The sequence below is a fragment of the Haliotis cracherodii genome, unplaced genomic scaffold, assembly GCF_022045235.1.
Source record: "Haliotis cracherodii isolate W230 unplaced genomic scaffold, xgHalCrac1.p SCAF_18, whole genome shotgun sequence".
In the NCBI taxonomy this organism is placed as follows: Eukaryota; Metazoa; Mollusca; class Gastropoda; order Lepetellida; family Haliotidae; genus Haliotis; species Haliotis cracherodii.
Window position 1 is genome coordinate 15,320,405 of NW_027266273.1, and position 17,856 is coordinate 15,338,260.

Below are 17,856 nucleotides of genomic sequence, written 5' to 3' on the forward strand. Positions count from 1 at the left end.
TTGTCATGGCAACTGTGAGGCTGAGATACCTATAGAGTAATTTACTGAGTGAAACAATATGTAAAAGATAATCAACTGATAGGTGACCTCACATGCATATATATCGGATTGTGATGATGAATTTTTTAGATTGATTTATTGCATCTATAGCACTATCCCTTACATGATAATGATATGCTGACCTTTAAAGTGATAGTGTATGGCAGAATGGTATGAGGTTTAGTAGGAATGTAAATGTAATAAATGAGAATAAGACTTAAAGCCTTGTGGGTGAAAATAGGGTGCGGTGTGGATGGCGCCGACGGGACAGGATGTACGCGATTAGCGTAATTGTAGCTCTCCGCCATGGCAAGGCAGACGGAGACAGCAATGGGAACGTTTGTACTCCATCCTGTGGACACAGCAGGCAGGAAGATCTGGACTGCCGCTGTAGGAGCAGCAGCCAGGAACTCAGGCTTAGGTGGTATTGATGTGCTGCCCAGCCAGCGCCATGCCCACCGCACCTAGTTTATTGGATGATATATTAACAACTATGCATTGGAACAAAATATAATATGACTTTGGCATATTGCTCGCCCAGAAATAGAAGTATTTATAGTGTATAGTGTAAGTAATTTGCTCAAGGGAAAATAAATGCAAGAATGAAGTGTGGTTTATTTCATGCCCCTCGTGGTTTATTCTCCCTGCAGTGTTTTATTGTATGATAAACAACTCCCACTCGTCATTTCTTTCTTAAATATGGAACATATAGCCATTTGGTTATTGGCAAGGTTTCAGAAGGATTGAGAGTGAGTGAGTGAGTGAGTGAGTGAGTGAGTGAGGTTTAACACCACTTTGAACAATTTACATTTTAGTTATTTCACAGCATGTCAGCTTGATGTGGGAGGAAAGCCAGCAGGTCATTTTGGAGAAACCCACAAGCACAGATAATAAAAAATAATCAGAGCAAATCTGGGAATTGAACCCATAGGGTCATCAGAGGGTCCTGGACTGCCTAAGTGATGCAACTCTGCACAGCAAATTGCAGCACATTATGCTACTGGGCCACCTGTGACCCCTTTTGTGACAGATAATGTCATATTTTCATAATCAAATTTTCTTAATAATTGTAACTGTCAGATATTTAAATTTAAATACCAACAAAGCAGATTTAGTAGAATGTCAAATGAGCAAAAATATATAAAATTTCTAACCCTACTTCTTTGAAATACCTATTTTAATCCAGCTCAAAACATTTTGTCACGATTAAAAAATAAATAACCTCAGTTTCTATGCGAAAATGTATTTTCTGGAATATATATCCTTATGTTGTTAATTTTACATTGATTTTATCAGAAATATTATAATTATTTCAAGTAAGCTATCTTGTGTATGTGAAAGTCTAGAAAACACAAAATAAAATTGTTCTGGCCTAACATTGACATTGTATAAATGAGTGGGTTCAAGCCTCACAAGAAATCCACTGAGTGGGCCAGTTTTCATCAATGCATTGCCAGAGAAGCAGAACGAAAGTTCAATCAGGTAGAACCGGTGTTCATAGCAGCGTCAACAGAACCTAATACCCAGTCGATTACACTCTCCCAACCCCCTTCTATAGACTGGGCAAGACTTGACATAAATCCCCAGTCGGGGGTATTCAGCAAATCCTGCCTTTATCCATGTGTTTACCATCTAACAATACACGAGGGGCCAACATTCGTATAATCGCAGTAAGCGGGTTACACATGTCTAATTATTTCTCTGTATGTAATAAGAGTAGTGGTAGGATAACGTTATGTATACAGTGTAATGGCTGCAAGTACAATGGCCATGTCAGCAAAACCAATGTTTGTTTTGTTTTATCTTTACGCTGTGTGTCAATAAGACATCAAACAGCGATGTCAACAGCTGTAGACAGGAGTCAGGTGTATATATACAAGCCTTGTCAGCTGAATTCGGAATCATGTTCCCAGAGGTCACAATATCTTGTAGCGGGGTTGCTAAGCTTAGTGGTTATCGTCAACATCACGGGGTGAGTGAGTTAAAATTTAACGTCGCATCAGCATTATTTCAGCCATATAGTTCCGGGTTGGATTCCAAAAATGGAATCAATGTGTGAAGCTGGTGTCTACTGTCATATTGCTGGAATATTGCTCAAAATGGCGTTACACTCAACAGAGCTCCAGATAACTTTTTGAGCAATTGAGTTTTTACTCTAGGGTTTCTATTTTAATTGGGTTATTACATTTTTCATTGGGTAACCAATTAATTTTCACTCATCTATTCATCACTCTTTTGGGTTTTTCCCAAAATGAGTAAGAATTTTGAGATTTAAAAAAAATGAAATAATGTTTTAGATGTATATTCTGGCTCTAAATATAGGCTTGACTCGGAAAGTAAATTAGCTCGTAAATGTCTTTCGGAAATTAGCTTTGTTGCACGCATGCTGAAAAAGCTTCGTTGGGTATTTACGTGTGCTGTTTTCGAACAATTGAGTTTAATTGAAAGTAATTGGGTTTTGAATAGTTTTGGGGGGTATTTTACACAAATATGCAGCTAATCTGTAGTTCTGACTCAACTCACACACTCAAAATATTTTGTAGGGACAGTTGGGTAGCCTAGTGGTTATGCCAACAACCAGGGTTGGACTCAGCCCTCTAAGTTTGTGTTGTTGTTTTAGGGTGCCAAGCGGCTCCTCATATGAATATTTAGGAGCCAAACCTAAGTTTTAAGGAGCCAACAGATACATGAAACAGATATTGTCGCCAGTTATGTTTACTTTCAGGTAGCCAAGTGGCTAGCAGTAGATAAATTCAAGTCACTAATCAAGGTTCAGTCATATTTGGCCACCAAAATGGTTGCTACTTAGAGGGCTGAGACTCCCCACATGGGTACAATTAATGTTTGAAGCTAGTGGCCCTTGTCGTGATATTGAAGGAATAATGCCAAAAGTGGTGCGAAACTCAACTCACTCAAAATATCTTGTATGAATTATCTTTGGAGAATGTGAATATGATCTTTCACTGCTTTCAGTAACATTCCAATCAAATCTGGTGTGAAAATCAACTCTCTCACTCACTCCAAATATCTTGTATGTACATTGTATCATCTTTTGCAAAAGTTTGTCTTAGCAATATTCCAGTCATATCTGGCCAGGGGACCCACGGAATGGGAGCCATGCATTGTATATCCTCATGGGGAGTCGAACCCAGTTCATCTGTGTGACCTTACACTGAACCACAAGGCCACCTTTACCAGACTGACCTCCAGAAACCACATCCACTGTACATGACCTGAAGGTGGATACTGTGCACACAGGAAGGTCTGGACTTGTCCTGTCTTGGATCATACTACTGTTTGTCCTTTATATAGTTTTCATTGTATTGTGTATTTTTTCATAAGGCCAGATTAATTAATTAATCAATTATATCTTGTTTTATGTTTGTTTGTTTCTTGTTTAACGTTGCACTCAGCAATATTCCAGCTATATAACAGTAGTCTGTAAATAATTGAGTCTGGACCAGACAATCCAGTGATAGATATCATGAGCATCAATCCACGTGATTGGGATGCGAAAACATGCATCAACCAAGCCAGCGAGTCTGACCACCCGATCCATTAGTCGCCTCTTACGACAAGCATAGTCGCCTTTTACGGCAAGCATGGATTGCTGAAGACCTATTCTACCCTGGATCTTCACAGGTCTCTTGTTTAATGGTTTGAATTTTATGGTCTGTGAATGTTGGCAAAATGATTCAAACTCAAATGTTGGCAAAATGATTCAAACTCAAATGTTGGCAAAACAATTCAAACTCATATGTTGGCAAAATGATTCAAACTCAAATGTTGGCAAAATGATTCAAACTCAAATGTTGGCAAAAAAGAAGAAGGATAAAATAAATATACAATATAAGCAAAAGCTTATCTTCTGAAAGCTCTCAAAAACGTTTTGTCATTATCTTTGATTTAATTATTTTCTTATTATTATTATCATCAGTTTGAGAGCTTTTCCAACCATGACCTTCACAGAAAGACAGGGAGATAACTCTTCCCTTACCTGGGTCAAATAATGACTGTTTTCCGTAGTGTTCAGCATATTTTTGCTCGGCTCGTTTTGCTGCTTCTAGCGAGTGAATGACAGGAATTCTAGGGCTTAGAAAGCTGTGTCCTGGATAGCCTTTGTAGCGAAAGTCAGTCTGGTATATGATTGGTGGGGAACCAACTACTGGGTTGAACTTGAAATCCCGTGGGTAAGCTGGGCGAGAGGAGGAAAGGTGCATACTCAAAGATGGTGCTGGTGATGCAGCTCACACACCAAACCTTCACCGCTTTGCCATCAAATCTTTCAGGAACTTGTGTTCTTTTACTAGATATTAAAAACTAATCAATGAAGATAAAAGAACGCTCATTTTTTTATGCAGATCAATCTCTCATGTAATGCACACATGGCAAAAATTTTCTTCCAGTCTATCTTAATAAAAAATATTTATGATCAACCTGTGCCAAAATCTTTCAGGAAAAAATATCATATATTTGACCAAAGAAAGTTTGTAAGTGTGTAAGAAAGACAATTTTATTGCTAAATGTTTGAGCTTGAACTTGTCTCTTGGTTGGGTGGTTGGTTTGTTGTTTTACGCCGCACTCAGCAATATTCCAGCTATATGACAGCAGTCTGTAAATAATTGAGTCTGGACCAGACAACCCGATCATCGATCCACGCAATTGGGATACGATGACATGCATCAGTCAAGTCAGCAAGCCTGACCATTCAATCCTGTTAGTCGCCTCTTACGACAAGCATAGTCGCCTTTTATGGCAAGCCTGGGTTGCTGAAGACCTATTATAGACCGGATCTTCATGGGTCTTGGAACAGTATCTACATAACTTATCAGAAACTTTACTAGACTTAGGCTTGATTGATTGCAAGGACAAGCCTAGGATGAGTCTAAGATGAATAACATCAACATTATTTGAAAAAAAGAAAATATCTATGAATCAGTGAAATTTCCACTGCATTCTTGAAATTTTGATTCTAAAGGTACGAGCTTCTTTAGCTTATTCTATATCAAATGTCTACAACACAAAGATAAAAGAATGACTGATTAATTTCTGATTCAATGTTATCATAGTTTGGTTTGATTATTAATAGAGACTATAAAAGGATTTGTAGTCCCAGTTGAGTATTTGATGACAAGGATGTGAAACAATGGTGAGTGAGGTTAGCGTGCTATTACAGTGTAAAATAACAGCAAACAACATAATATTGACAAGATTATACATGAAATTAAGACAAATCAAATAAAAGATAATCATAATTATCAAAACTAAAATGGCAGATTTAAAAAAAAGTTGGCATTTTTCTAAATAATAGCATTACTGTTCTAATGATAAAATGAGTTTTGACAAACATTATAAAAAGAATCAGCGTGATCCTTCCTTTGATGTAAAACAAAGTCAATTTTTAAATATTCTGTGATATGAATTGTCAATGAAATAGTATCAAACCAGCTTAAATTACCCATCAATGTCGAGAGTCCCACAGTTAAGTAACACCACCAAATATTTGTTTAAACAAATAAAATGTAGTCAATTACCATGGTTACAGGCTTCAACAGAAACGGTGCTAATAATGGTAAGAAGAATAAAATGGTGATGAAAAACTAAAATTTCAAGCAGGACATCTGAAAGATCTGCAATTTAAAAACATCTACAACAATGAAGGGCTGGGACGGGTAACTCGGGTACTCGGGTTGGGTGGTTCCTGAGTAGGACCCGGATACCCACAGGACTACCCGGACTACCCGGACACGGTCGATCACGTGATATATTGTTTAATGGCAAAAATTATCTAGAATTACGGTTACACTATAAGTGACTAGTGTTTGAATTTCATATACATTCATTGTTTATATGTTTGAATAGAAATAAAACTTCAGTCAACTTCAGTGTATGCATGACCAGATCGTTTTCTATGAGTAACTAAATACATTTTGCCAGGGCTACGATCAAACTATTCCCAACCGGACATTTGTACCTATCTCTTGAGACCTATACAGCGGGTACCCGGGTAGGGTCGGGTAATAGTTGGGTGGGTACCCGGGTAGTAAATGTGGACTCGTCCCAGCCCTACAACAATGTGCATTATATGCTGCTGGAAATAAATAAAGGAACACACAGCTGAACAATGGTTCCTGAGGTGGTAAATGAAAATGCTTCATAAACAAAATAATATTCAAGGCGATCACTGAAAGCAATGTTAATCTGGTCTGTGTGGATAACATTATCAAACATTCTTTGGTTATTGTAAGTGTGCATATGGAATTTCATGCCAAACACATGCTTACCTTCAAATCAGATCCCTTACTTCTTTCCAGCAGTATATGTTTCTACAGAATTAATGTTAGTTGGGTAAAACTCAATGGAGAAGATACACTTAGAAAAACTACAGCTATATAAGTACTATACAACTTATAAACAATGCAATGTGTATGAAGCATGAAGCAATATGGGATCATATATACTTCTCAAAAGAAGTTAGGGAATACCCAATGTTTTCATATTGCTATAGTTAATCTGTCATGGCATAACAGATTAACTGTAGCAATATGAAAGAATTGGGTGTTCTTTCACATCTTTTAAGTAGTAACTAGTATTCATTAATTAATTTCAAAACCTGTACATACATATCTATATTTGAATCTATGTTGTCACATGGTCCAAAACAAAGTTCATGAGTGAGTGAGTTGGGTGTAATGCCGCTTTTAACATTATTCCAGTTATATCGCGGCCTGTCAGCTTCATGTGGGAGGATAGCACAAAGTTCATGAAGACAAATGCAACTCCATTGCACCTGGTTTCTCTGTCCTCATCTAACAGACTAAGGGGATGTTCTTTGTCTGTATACCGTTGCACAGTTGAACCTTGCCAATCCAGACATCTGCTATTAGTTCTATTGCTAGGAATCCAGACCAACTGTAGACCCATGAAAGTGTTTCAACTGTACAGAGCTTAGAAATGCAAAATAACTCAACATTCCAGTGGAAGAAAAAAGATGGAAGAGTGCAGACAATGTATATGATTCATAAAGTCAATAATACAGATACCGGTATTTGTCTCCTAAAGGATATTAAACATTCATGAATGGGCTGGGTGAATAGGTGTGACAAGCTGTTATTGTATACTCCCCAGGGAGCTGAGATAGCAACTGCAATGGACTCTGACCGGTTCACATGGATAATATAGCACCACGATCCTACTTGTGGATATGACACAGTATCATCCGGCATATTATTATTTTATTAAACTGATAATTTCATGAAAGCAAGGAAACATGGAAAGTCTGAATCTTTGTAAACAGATTTACATCGACAGACTAAAGTCTCAAGATTTTCCCAGTTAAGCAGTAATAGAGTGAGTGAATGAGTATGGTTTTACGTCGCTTTTAGCAATATTCCAGCAATATCACGGCGAGGGACATCAGAAATGGGCTACACACATTGTATTCCGGGGTCGAACCCAGGTCTTCAGCTTGACGACTGAATGCTTTAACCACTAGGCTCCCCGACCACCCCCAAGCAGTAATGGAGAAATCATGAGAATCTGGAGGTAGAATTAACAGATTCAAGTGATTCTTTTTACTTTAACCATGTTATGGTTCACATATACTTTATCTATAATGTATGACCTATAGCTGCATCAGTTTTACTTGTTCAAAATGCCGGTTCAGAATGGCCATTGAACTCCTGGCTCAGAATCACCTCCAAGAACAATATTGTGATATCATCATAATTGTTTAACTGTGGTTAATAAAATCAGAAAGTATGTCTCCTTATTTCAAGTTTCTACCTACCCAGTACAATAAACCAACGAAAAGTCAAAGATATATTCAAAATAGTATTTGTGCCACATACATGGAATCTTAAGCTACAAAAGGCATACTTACAAAGTCAACACATTTGGTTCATCAAGGAAAATCCAATGTGTATCCTTGTATCAATGCAAAGTAACTGTTTAATCTACGTACCTGTTGCTACAGACAAAAACTCCTCTAGCAATAGAAGAAATCAAGCATGACTCCCTCTGACCAATCACAGAGACATGCCATGGTGATAGAGCCATTTGAAGGCGCCAATGGCTCATCCCAGGCAGAAGGCTGGTAAATAAATGATCATATACCATGAGGGTGGATTAAATATTGAGGGGCTTCATCACCCCCCCGACACACAGCCATGGGCACCTGCTCACAAGGGGGAAGCAAATTGTCATAAACATTGATTCCTCGTGAAGAGCATGGGATTGTTTCATTGTTGAACCAATTAGGTCTCTGGTAGTGTTAATTGATCTAATTAGTAGAATGTGAAAGAGATAATGAATACTGTGAAGATACAGAAAACCATTTGGAAACCTGAACAATATGTACATATATATATGTATAAACAAGGGATTTCTTCAGGTGTATAAGCATTAAATATACCAAAATAGAGGCCAGATATTTGTGCTTGTCAAAACTCCTTTATGCACAGAAGGTCCTTCGTCGGCTCTTCAGATGAACCATCCATCCATCCATCCATCCATTTGAACTATGATTAGAGAATATTCCGAGATATTAAGTGGGAATGTGGGTTTTAGTTAATTCTTACATACATCCATCCATATTCCAAGATATTAAGTGGGAATGTGGGTTTTAGTTAATTCTTACATCCATCCATCCATATTCCAAGATATTAAGTGGGAATGTGGGTTTTAGTTAATTCTTACATCCATCCATCCATATTCCAAGATATTAAGTGGGAATGTGGGTTTTAGTTAATTCTTACATCCATCCATCCATATTCCAAGATATTAAGTGGGAATGTGGGTTTTAGTTAAATCTTACATCCATCCATCCATATTCCAAGATATTAAGTGGGAATGTGGGTTTTAGTTAATTCTTACATCCATCCATCCATATTCCAAGATATTAAGTGGGAATGTGGGTTTTAGTTAAATCTTACATACATCCATCCATATTCCAAGATATTAAGTGGGAATGTGGGTTTTAGTTAATTCTTACATACATCCATCCATATTCCAAGATATTAAGTGGGAATGTGGGTTTTACTTAATTCTTACATCCATCCATCCATCCATCCATCCATTTGAACTATTATTAGAGAATGTTCCAAGATATTAAGTGGGAATGTGTGTTTTAGTTAATTCTTACATCCATCCATCCATCCATCCATATTCCGAGATAATAAGTGGGAATGAGGGTTTTATTTAATTTATACATCCATCCATCCATCCATATGAACAATGATTAGAGAATGTTCTGAGATATTAAGTGGGTCGGTGGGTTTTGTTATTTAATTGCTGCTAAATTCAGCAATATTGCAGCTGTATGAAGGTGACAGTTTTATCCAGTTTTCTGAGAGTTACCCTTTGATAAATGGATGAGAAATCAAACAATCTTCAATCTGGACCAGTCAATCCAGTGATCGATATTGTGAGCAACAATCCCTGCCATTGGGGAATGATGTCACCCCATCAACCATGTCAGTTATCCTGGCCACCTCGTCCGGTAGTTCTGTTACCAGCATGGGTTGTTGTGCCCTACATTCCAACCCAGGATCCCCATGGGTTCTGGGAAATTGAAAAAGGATTATTTTTTATTAAGGAAATTAAGAAAGGGGGTCTACTATGCACAGGGTAGAAGATGTTACTTGTTACAGATGGCGATATACAGTAAACATAACCGGTATACAGATTTGTCGGCGTTTTTGAGTATTCGATGGCTGGGACTTTTCACCTTTAAAACCTTTAAAAACACCATCAGTTCCAAATGAAATAACATTTATCTCCAAAATAAAAAAATAGAATGAATTAAATTTAAAACAAGTAAAAAAGTAAGCAGGGCTCACTAATACCCCGACTTCAACACCCACATCTTTCTTAGTTCAAAACATGACAAAAAGCAATATTTCACAGAAAATCTGTAACCCGAAATCAAACTTTGCACTGCACATCTCCTGTTGAGATAGAAACCGAACCCTCAACTGTAAAAGACTCCATGAAGTAGTTTTTTAAGTTATAGGGCAGACAAATGTTTCAGTAAAAAAATGAAAGTAGAATATCGAAATATTGAAATCAAAAAGTGTTCACCAAGTTAGAAAAGAATCAAAGCAGTAGTTTTCAAGTTATAGGTCACAAAAGAAACAACCTCAGAAGAACGGATGGACTGACGGACGGAATTCCCTAGTATGCTATATACCCCCTTTTAGGTCGGGGGTATAGTAAATTCTTCACTGAGGAAATGCCTTCAATAAAGAATACGTCCATGTGTTCATGTGTATCTATTCTGACGATTTTGCAAAAGTGGAGCTGACAAGATGCTCTGGACTCCACACACAGCAATGTATATACCGTATTCGACGTAATAAGCGCCCTGCTCTAATAAGCGCCCGCGGCGATATTTGCTAATTATATTGGGTAGTGAACAATCCCTATTAGCACCCCTTCAAATTGATCAATGTAAAACTTATTTATTAATGTATAATACGCAATTAAATCCTGGAAAAATATATCTGTCATATATAAACATTTCAGGCTGTCAGCATATAGCACGAAATTTACGATCTTTCAACTTTAATAAGGGCCCCTATTTCTAATTTTAGGAGTGCCCTTGGCGCTTATTACGTCGAATACGAATATACATATATATATATATATGCATGCACAAAGAGGAAGGCAAGCATAAACAGATCACTGCGGAATAGCACAGATAAAATCTCAAGTCTTGCATGTATATTAGCTCATAAATACGGCAAGCAGGAGCTCTGAAGTAACGGAACCGCATTGCATGCTTTCAATTTGGTTTGTTCATTAAAAGGTACATGAAGGTGTCTCTTAATGGCAGATGAAAGAAGAGCTTGGAAACAATTGATTTTATGGTGTAATGGCAATTAGAAATAATGATTAATAGATTTTTAGATGTTTTTTGTCAAATATAAGGAAATGAATGACAGATAACTCAGTCTCATTTAATTTGAAAAAATAAATTCTTTCACATGTAAGTTGTGATAATTATCTGAGTTTATGAATACATGTTATGCGCTCAAAGCTGTTTCAATCAATACACACCAACAGCGATAGTAACTAACAGTTTTAGTCAACTAGTCCTTATAATGATAACATACAGCAAAACCCTTAAAAATGACAAATCTCTACTAGTCCTGACAAAGTAGACACAATTTATGGATAACAACTTCTTTAATACTGTTATCCATACATTGTGTCTACTTTGTCATCTGTCAACTTCTAAGTAATGCCTATCAAACAATTCCACTAGTCTTTATTAGTGGGCAGCTTGGCAAAGACTACAGGACTAGTGCCATTTCTATCACTGACAAATATTCATTGCCAGCTCAGTGAGATTTCCGATTGTTTTAAGAATTAAATCAACACATTATGAATGATTTTTAGGCCAGATAGATAATTTGTTTGCTACATAGAACAAACTGTCCCTATTATAATCACACCCAAAGCTAGGATACTAAAGTAGGGAATCTCACCAGATGAAGGTGATAGTACAAAAAAGGTAGGCCGCATTAAACATGTCTTTTCTTAAACCTTACTGCTTATGGACAGTATCCTTGACATACAAGTTGTTGACAGCAGTGTTTGTTGTTTAACTAAATAATATTTCAGCTATATGACTGTATATAACTGAGTCTGAACCAGACAATCCAGTGATTGGCATGAGCATTGATCTATGTAATTGGGATACGATGACATGCATCAACAAATACAAATGGACACCGTTCCCATTAATCGTCTCTTATGACAAGCATCACCAGGGTTGCTGAAGATCAATTCTGACAGGTGACAACAGTGAATAGTGATTGTACCCTGTTTGTGAAACTACGGACACAATGATTGAATATAGTGTACCCTGCTAAACAAGAGGGCATTGTTAACATGAAACTGTCTGGATTTATGAATTTCTAATCATGAATATATTTAGATGTTCAGAATAAAATACAGTGTGTCTGTGTGTTTGTGTGTGTGCATTTGTGTATGTGTGTGTGTGAGTGTGCATTTGTGAATGAGTGAGTGTGTATGCAATTGTGTGTGCGTGTTTGTGTGTGTGTGCATTTGTGTGTGCGTGCATTCGTGTGCGCGTGTATGATGTGCATTCATGTGTGCCTGTGTGTGTATGTGCATGTGTGTGCGTGTGCGTGTGCGTGTGAGTGTGTGTGTGTGAGAGAGAGAGAGAGAGAGAGTCTTAATACATACATCAGATATAAATACTGTCAGTGCTGAGTTATACAACAAGCAAGTAAATACTGATACTGATTTTACATACTGATTTTGAAATAGTTCATTCTGCCAACTGATTCTACCAGAATCAACCACAAAAAAGCAAATCAATATACAAGAAATTATTTCCACTTGTAGCATATAGTTCTCTGATACAGTAATATATTAACCGTTGAAATGTATTGATTTCTTCCTGAACAATAATCAATCGGGCTCCATTCCTATCAAATAACTGATCGACATCGACTGAGAAATGAGAACAAAGTGCTGTCGCTGCGACTGATGTTGATAGCAACGTGACTGACTTGACAATCAATACATTAGGGCAGGTTATATTAAGTAGTCCACAACAAAGGGGGGATCCAGCGACCTTATTGTCAGATCCATTTAAACAAATATGTCTACTTTGGCCTTCGTGTAGTAATTGTCACTGTGGTCTGTAAGTGTTTATAAACAGAAAACATAGTTTGCAATACAATTTCTGATGAAATGGTTCGCCTCTATTTCATAATTGCTTAGTTTAAAAAAAATAAAATAACGTAAGGTTGATGGTGAAAATAAAAACATTAAAAAACGAATTCAACATTAAGGTTTTAGTAAAGTGATTTCTGAAAAGAGTTGTGATTAATGAAATGATGAGGTGGGTATTCTTAAACGACAAGTCAAAAATAGTTGTTTTGCTTCCCACAATGCCCTACTCTAAAACAATTCTGTTACTGAAAGGAAAAAAAGACTATCCTATATTTGTGAAATTGTGGTTTGGTTTGCAAGCCAAGCAAAAAAAACCCATATTTAAAACCAAAAAAATGTTGATACATGTAAGAGGTGAGGTGAAAAGGGGTTTAGCTTTGCGTTCGATTATTGCACGTGCATGCATGTTTGTGTCTGCTTGTATAATGTCAGTTTTATAGTTCTAGCCCTTGATGCCACAGTTCAACATGGATACCCCACTCAGACACAGTATACTGTCTCCAAGCTGTCCAATCTTTGTTTTATCCCCTAAATGCCGAGCACCATACAGGGTAACAACAAGTACCATCTTTTAACGTCTTTAGGAATGATGCGGCCGGGAATTGAACATCTGACCATCCACTTTCTGGGCAGGCACTCTATCCACAAGACCATAGATGCGGTCTAATACAAATAAGAGAGAGTTTGTAAATTTTTATGACTGTTAGCAACCCTTATGTGGAATAGAACCCAGGTTTTCCTAGTTATAAGCAAACACTTTAACCACTTGGCTACATCGCCAATACAACTAAGTTGACAAAATACTATTAACACATCACTAAAATATGTTAGTGTTAAGAAATGTATGGGATAAAGAAAAATAGAAAATGGTGCAATATAATTTCCATGGTGGTGCAATATACCTACTCTATATTTTCCCAATACCATAGGCATTCAAATGAAGCAATCATTTCTATGACAGCCCTTACAATTTGTTACAAATAGAAAGTTGAGAGTGAAAAGAATGTGAAAATCTTTTAAAATTACACAGTCTGTGACTTTCACTGCTTGTTTAGTAAAATCTTGTAAAATTTCTTTCGGTCTAGTTACAAACACGCCTTCCTGTGAAAACTGACAGACTGCAACAAAAAACTGTCATATGTCTACAAAACACAAGTAATCAGCAACAGCAAACAATGAGAACGTAACTAAATACTAAGAAACGGCATCACAAACAGAAAGGATGCTGCTGAAAACATGGAAACGGCAGCACTAAAACAAAAAGACCACAGCCATCCAAACTAGGCCTGTGGAGATCAAGAGGAAAGTTGACTGTCATGTCAAAAGGATCAACAGACAGCTAGTAAATTTCGATAACATATTAATACACATCTAGAATATTATCACTGTAAGATGGAAATTTTTATCACTGTTTGTTGATCCTTGTGACATTGCAATCAATTTCCCTTTTGTTCTGTGCATGCCTAGTTTGGAATGTTGATCTGTGTTTTGGTGCTGCTGTTTCCATGTTTTTGGCAGCATGCTCTCAGATTTATGATGCTGTTTCTTAATTTTTGGTTATGTTCTCATTGTTTTCTCATCCGATTCCACGTGTCTTGTAGACATGTGACAGTTTATGTCTCAGTCTGTCAGTTTTAATTGGTAGGCCTGAGTAAGCTTTGGTAATATAAGTAGACACATGAACATTAAGATCTACTTAAAATAAAGTCAAGCGACAGGTTGAGGCTAGAAGACTCTAGAGTTTTGGGCACAGACATAATGAATAAAAATTGTCATAAATATACCACATAAATGAGAATAACTATGGTTTGGTTGTCTACCATTGTAAAAGGAATATATTTTCACACTTCAAATATATAGAGTATATATAGATATGTAAAATATATGCATATATATTTATATTACCATCCACATGTATTGGAGAGAAGGAGGCTGAAAAACAAACACAATATACATTTATAAACAACTGATAGCTGAGCTAGTTCAATGCTTACATGCATCCCTGATACAATGGCCCTCTCCCCACTATCTATGGCAAAACCTCTCCACATCTTCGCCTCTCCTCTATGAACCATGTGGAGCTGGCTTTACAAAATTACATGATAAAATACTGAAATAACCTCTTTTTATTTCAACTTAATTTTTATTAAATATTACTCAGTATAGGCTTTGATACAAATATGTTCACAAATTTCATAATTCCCCTGTTACGTTTATACTTGTTAACAGAATGAATGAATGCACACTTTAAATTTGCTTAATAATTTTCAGTCCAAGTAGGAAAACACATCTTTTGAATTAGTAACATACACCTTTAATTAGTTCTGTGTCAATGAGAACCTATGGTTTGAATCATATCAAATACCGAATAATAGATAAGAATAAGTTCCTATCGTACGTTTTATTGTCTTGAAACTGTACATGAACTAATGACTTAAGCTGTTGAGAGTTTATACTGAAAAAGGACGAACCAGTTGATTACTGGCCAAACATATTTAAATAAACATTTCAAATTACTAATAGTAGCTTGACATGTGTGTAATGATCACATTGCTACACATAAAGAACAAATATTTTCATTAACAAAGGATACATTTTTAAAACTCATACTAAAGTTATGAAATCTATTTCCGCTCTTCACTACAATATAAGCAATATATAGTGCACATCACAATTTGCCAAACAATATTGTCCAGATCTATAGCAACAATACAATCTATGACATATCTATAGAAATATAGCATATGCTTTAAAGTTGCTTCACCCATCCATATATCGACAAGTAGAGTGAGAATGGCTATAGATTTTCATCACATCAACAACATTTGAGATAGCAAAACAACCACTATACACATCCTTTCAGCCGTGAAATTACAGAAAATGTTATGGCAGGAAAATAAATAAAACCAAATCACTACAAACCCTAAAATCACTTGTAGGACAAATTTATATACCGTATTTCCTCTATTCTTTAAACAAGCTTCCATATTCACGTATAAATGAGGCCTGGCAGTAATTAGAGACCAGGAAACTAACATTTCAACATCGGTCCAAAATCAAGACCCTTCATTTCAAAGCTTTTATTTATACCAAGTGGAATTAATTAAAATCTAACACACCCATTGCTTATTATCAAAGACCCGACAATTATTGTGTACCCAGCGCTTATTGGTGGCCGCACCTGTTAAAGACCCAGTGCTTATTAGAGGAAATATGGTACTTTGAACAGAGACCTAACACTTACACATGCAAGTTGACACATTAAATATTTCAAGTCGATATATAACCAATTCTAAGTTTAGATGCTTGAACAAAATTGTATTGGTTTGCCCAGTTCAAAGTCTACCCAAAATAATCAAAACCACATCAATGACATCATAGTTTCATAAGCCACATAAAACGCAGTAGCATCACCAACTTGAAGGCAGGTTTGCCGAGAAAATGTCATGTCATCTAGGAGATATACTCAAAGGCAAAAGAAACTATGGCTATGTACTTATTGATCATAATATGATTTCAAAGCACTTAACTAAAAATCCTAAACTTTAAAAAAAATAAACTGTACTGGTGTTTAACTGGGTTTATGATTGATATATTTTGTTAATGATAATAAACTGTTTTACACATATTTTTCATATTCAAATTTCATCTAAAATCATTGTTCCTTACAAAAGTTACGTTCATTCTTCATTTGACATATACAACAGGGGCTGAACGTTTGATGTTTTACGGTACTAACTTGGATGTGTTTTAAAACCCAGTACATATTAAAACAGCACAAAGCTAGGCTAAGTCTGTTGGGACAAGTGAGTTTTGTGTTTACAGTTAGAAGCCTGATCAATCCATAAACCTATACAACCATATCAGGATATTCCTTATAACTTTTCATTTATTAATAAAGTAATAAATTAATAAATTCATATCATCACTGTACTCTTTTTGCCTTTGATTATATCCACATAGATATATATATAGCTATAAATATATAAAGAAATTCAGAAAATAATCACAGGACACTAATACTCTGCTACATGTTTCAGAGTTTCTCCCTGAAGATAAAACTGAAACATAGGACAGAAATCATGTTGTGTGATTATCTTGTGAATTTTTTTTATATATGTGAATTTCACCTCTTTATTTACATATATATATACACTACCTGGAGGAGGTTTGGGAGAATTCTGACTCTCATAAAGTTGTCTTATCACAAAATCTCTGTAAGTCTGCAACATCATTATCACACACTCATCAGTTTTTATTTTCAAGTTTTGAAACTCTTGATTTATTACATAAGTGGACAAGTTGTGTATTGATTACTGTAAATATCATATCTATATGATAAGATCTTGTCAGCTGTTAATATTGTTCTAAAAAAAGTTATATTCTCAAGACATAGATGTATGATAAAATGTAATGTCACATTTCAATTTATTCTGATATATTCTGATGCTTATGTTTAAGATATTGTTTTAGAAGAAATATTCATGTTAAATAAAGTCTTCATACAAATTCAACAATAACTTAAAACATTTCAAGATTTAAAAAAACTCCTTATAAGTGTTAATATATTCAGAATAGTAAAGTAATTTTAACATTTCTGGTAGTAACAGCTTATAATAGACTCATGAGCTGATATGATGTATCGTATTTGACGTAATAAGCGCCCACGGCGATATTTGCTAATATATTGGCTAGTGAACAATCCCAATTAGCACCCCTTCCGATAGATCAATGTACACAAGACATTTTTATTCATGAATAATACTCGTGTGTTATATTCACCCTTAATTATGGGCAATTAAATTCTGGAAAAATATATCTGTCGTATATAAACATTTCAGGCTGTCAGCAAAAACCACAAAATTTACGATCTTTCAACTCTTTTTTTTTCACCAAAATAATATTGTAATAAGAGCCCCCTATTTCTAATTTTGAGAACACCCCGGGCGTTTATTGCATTGAATACAGTAGTACGTGTAGTGTACACATGGTGAAATACCATTAGTCCTTCAGATAACTGTCCCAACAACCAGCTCATGGAGCTCAGTTAGGTTTGGTTCATAAACAGTATAGAAGAGACTCCACCTGCCACAATCACCTGTTAACGAG

At 35.9% G+C, this 17,856-nt stretch overlaps 1 protein-coding gene across 1 annotated transcript in view; it reads right to left on the reverse strand.

Moving 5' to 3' along the window:
* Positions 1 to 17,856, reverse strand: part of LOC139465811 (GRB10-interacting GYF protein 2-like) — a 77,299-nt gene that overhangs the window by 49,322 nt on the left and 10,121 nt on the right. Inside the window, exons 2-3 of the mRNA XM_071247745.1 lie at positions 14,653 to 14,679; positions 4,037 to 4,234 (exon numbers count right to left, since the gene is read on the reverse strand). Coding sequence (XP_071103846.1) covers positions 4,037 to 4,234; positions 14,653 to 14,679 — 225 coding nt within the window. The remainder of the gene's footprint in view (positions 1 to 4,036; positions 4,235 to 14,652; positions 14,680 to 17,856) is intronic.